At 32.3% G+C, this 3704-nt stretch overlaps 1 protein-coding gene across 1 annotated transcript; it reads right to left on the bottom strand.

The window, feature by feature from the left end:
* Positions 1–2209: 2209 nt before the first annotated feature.
* On the bottom strand, positions 2210–3440 carry LOC114415783. The gene is made up of 2 exons (XM_028380635.1): positions 3040–3440; positions 2210–2786 (listed from the first exon to the last, which is right to left on the bottom strand). Exons 1-2 carry the CDS (start codon positions 3347–3349, stop codon positions 2512–2514), a joined length of 585 nt encoding a protein of 194 aa, XP_028236436.1. The 5' UTR covers positions 3350–3440; the 3' UTR covers positions 2210–2511.
* Positions 3441–3704: the final 264 nt, after the last annotated feature.

Genomic DNA, 3704 nt, shown 5'->3' on the forward strand with positions numbered 1-3704 from the left:
CATTCAATAGAGTTGGGTTCACCAGATCTTGATTGTATGTAATAAAGTGCATGTTGTGATTACTGATTAGCAGATGTCAAGTATGTTGTAGTTCATCCTTCCATCTTACAAAGAACATACTGATTTCACCATAAGACTACATTTAACAAGCAAATTAATATAAGCAAATGTGTTATAGCATGTCATGTTTATTTGATAATAGTCTTGAAAATTCTAGCTTGATTCATAATGAGAACTGTATCGAACATTTCCTCTAGTTTTTTTGTTGTTGATTTTCATCATTGTCTTAGTCATTTCCTTCCAGGTTTGTTGGTCTTCGTTCATTGTTTATAAACTCCATTTACAATATTAAAGTTACTATTAAAAATAAATATGCATGCCTACCTACTAGTAGTAAACCAAGACATATGAGTTTGGTCGAGTACATGCCACGGAGTTGAAAGACACAATGCATATACCCATTTTTGAAAACCAATAATGATATTCCTATTTTTAGGGCTTAAGGTTGTGACAAAATTCTCACACCAGTACAAAGTCTCATTAACAAGCATTTTCATGTTAGTAATATGCACAATGTCCCACTATCAGTATTTGTATATCCAGAAAATAACACATATTTTCAGCAACATACACATAAACAAGCATTTTCATGTTAGTAATATGCAAATTAACAAGAAGCAATACGCACATCAAAATGAGAACTAGAAATCATCAAAACCAAGAACGAGCCCTAGCTTCTCGCTTGCCATCACCATCAAAACTAAACACAGGAACAAACATTTATGGAAGACTAACCTTTCGTGACCGAGAATGAGAATAAGAGTGAGTAGAGCTGTGAGTGACATCGAGAACGAGAGTAAAAGATGATAGCGTGTGTGAAAACGATATGGTCGCACCATCGCAAGGAGTGCGTGAGAGTGAGGGTGAGAATAAGAGCGTAAGAGATGAGTGAGAACAAGAACGAGAACACGAGAGATGAGTGACAATGAGAACGAGAGCGCGATAGTAAGAGATGATTCATAATGAGCGCGAGAGAAGAGAAAGAGACAGATTTAATTTAACTAACACAACCTGAGTTTTCGAAAAACCGATGTTAACATGAGTTTGTTAACATTGGTTTTTAAAAATTAATGTTAACATCAATTTTGTCAAAAACCAACATTAACAAACTTGGATTATTTACGAATATGCTTCTGGATTTTTGTTAATATCATTTTTTTAAAATCGATATTAACAAAACGATGTTATATCCATTCTTTCTACTAGTGTGGTCTACAAAATGTTATTTTAGTTTAGGAAAAATGTAACTTTTTTCAATCTAATTAACACCATTATATAAAACACCTTTAATGACTTGTACAAGAAAAGTCTTTTTTTTTTTAAGTGGAGAAAAGTCATTTGTTATATTCTAATGTATATATGAAAGTGACCACATGGCTGTCATCATATATACTGTTCCAAGAGAAACGTCACAACTTCTAATAATTTATTATAAACCTAACTTTAGTAGCCTACAGTTGATTTTGAGTTTGAGGAAGTGGGCAAATACAGATTTTTGTAGTGGAGTTTGGTTGAGGATTTGTAAAAGTTAATCTTTATATACTTATGTATTCATTATATCTATTGTATTTGTTAATTATATTTCAGCTGATATTTTTTTTTTGTTTCCAATATGTTTAAACTGTTTGAATTTATTTATTGTGGGAATGAAATTTCTTTTTATTTATTTTTTCATCATTTATAAAAGTAAATATTTTTTTATAAAATGTATAAAAGTTATTATTAAACTCACAAAATAGAAACCATTCATATAATATTAAGATATATATATATATATATATATATATATATATATATATATATATATATATATAATTTTATTATCAATAATCCTACATTTTCAAAATGTAAAATAAATTTATTTATTTTTCAAGCCATTGGATATTTTATCTACGATTGAGATTGTTGCGGCACGAAACTATAGAGAGCTGGTTGCACTACATATTCCGAACATGTTAATTTTGGTTTTAGTGAGACCCTTTGATAAACTATCTCGCCCTTTGACTTATTTAAAAAATCTAAAGTTTGAGCTTAATTAAGATGTTTAACTCATTGATAATTTAATCATTTTTTATATTGTGATATTTTTGCTTAAATTATTTTTAATAAATTAGTAAGACTGATTCTGAATAATAGCGTAGCAAAAAAATCAAAGAAACTGTATTTTTATTAAATTTATATTATTGACACAACCAACTTATAGTCTTATACAATGATACTCATTGTTTGTATCACACTATTTATTGTATCTCACACACCTTTCTCTTTTGCCTTTTTTTTCATTCTTTCTCTCTAGCTTGTTTTACAATTTATTGTAAAATTTATTATATTCTACAAACAACATTAGTTACCTAGCTTTAATTTCTTCGAAGAGGATCCACAAAATAAGAAACTGCAAACCAGAAAGGAAAATATAACACAAAATACTACAGAGAATCAAAGATGACTCATTCATTCACTAGAATCCGAAGCCTGGAACTGGGCACGCCATTTCTTTCCCATTTCCTGAAGCATCTCTCCGTAAAGCAACAACACCGCTGCCTTTTGAGCCATTTGCTTTTCCCTTTCCACGTTATCCTCTTCGGTTGAGCTTGGACTGAACCCCTTGATCTTCAGAACATGCTCTCCGTCCCCCTTCATCTCAAGGTGCACGGTCACCGTTAGATCCATACTATCTTTCTGCTCTGGAAATTGTTGGTTTTCGCGGTTTTGGGGCAATGAATTTTCTGGTTACACATAATATTCACATTAAAAAAAAAAAAAAGACATCATACCATGTCATGGTTTTAAATTGCGGTTTTTAATGGTAATTGTAGTCACAATATCAAGATATTTTGACACTTCATGATTGCATCACAATTACAATTAGGAGTGCATAAACCGCATAGGTTTTCTGACTCATTGCCATCGCGATCATTACCGCAATTTAAAACTATGCACCAAGTTAACAAGAAAATCTAGTATTACATATGTATTTACCCCCGGTCTTTCGTATATCTGAGGGACGTTCATCGGATTCCCTTGCTGAAGCTGAGTCATTCATTTGATCAAGCTCGTCCATGTTAGACCCCTTACCGAAGGAGTTGTCACGATGGATAGAGCTCATAAGCTGGAAACGGATCTTAGATCCCCAGATCGTCGTACTTTTGGTCGCATTTTGAAACGGTCGGAAACCACTTTTCTCCAAAAGAGATTCGTTTTTCTTCCTCTGTCTTAAAGCGAGGTTTTTGCGGCGACCCACAGCTAAAGCAATCAGGCTGTTTGTCGTTGACTGTATCCATCTTGCCATATCTGCGAGAGGAGGTTGGCAGCTGCAGATAAATTGAAAGCAAAAAAGCCATTGCTTCTTATATATTGTTCTCGGAAAATTTTAACCAGGTTTCTCAACTAAAAAAAGTCGTATTGTTTATGTTGGAAATAAGGCTTTTTATGTTTAGGAAAAGTGTTTAGGAATATTGGAGACTTTGAATAGAAATTTGATGGGAAGGAGAATTCTTTATGGAGGAGAGAACTTTGTATTTTTGCTTCATACAAATGTGTAGGATTACATCTCCATTTATACTACTCTAAGGAGAACTCTAGACACACTAATTCTAGAGAGTTCTCAACTCTAGAGATCCAAAGAGTATTCTAGAAAATATTAC

Source organism: Glycine soja, chromosome 1, assembly GCF_004193775.1.
Source record: "Glycine soja cultivar W05 chromosome 1, ASM419377v2, whole genome shotgun sequence".
NCBI lineage: Eukaryota > Viridiplantae > Streptophyta > Magnoliopsida > Fabales > Fabaceae > Glycine > Glycine soja.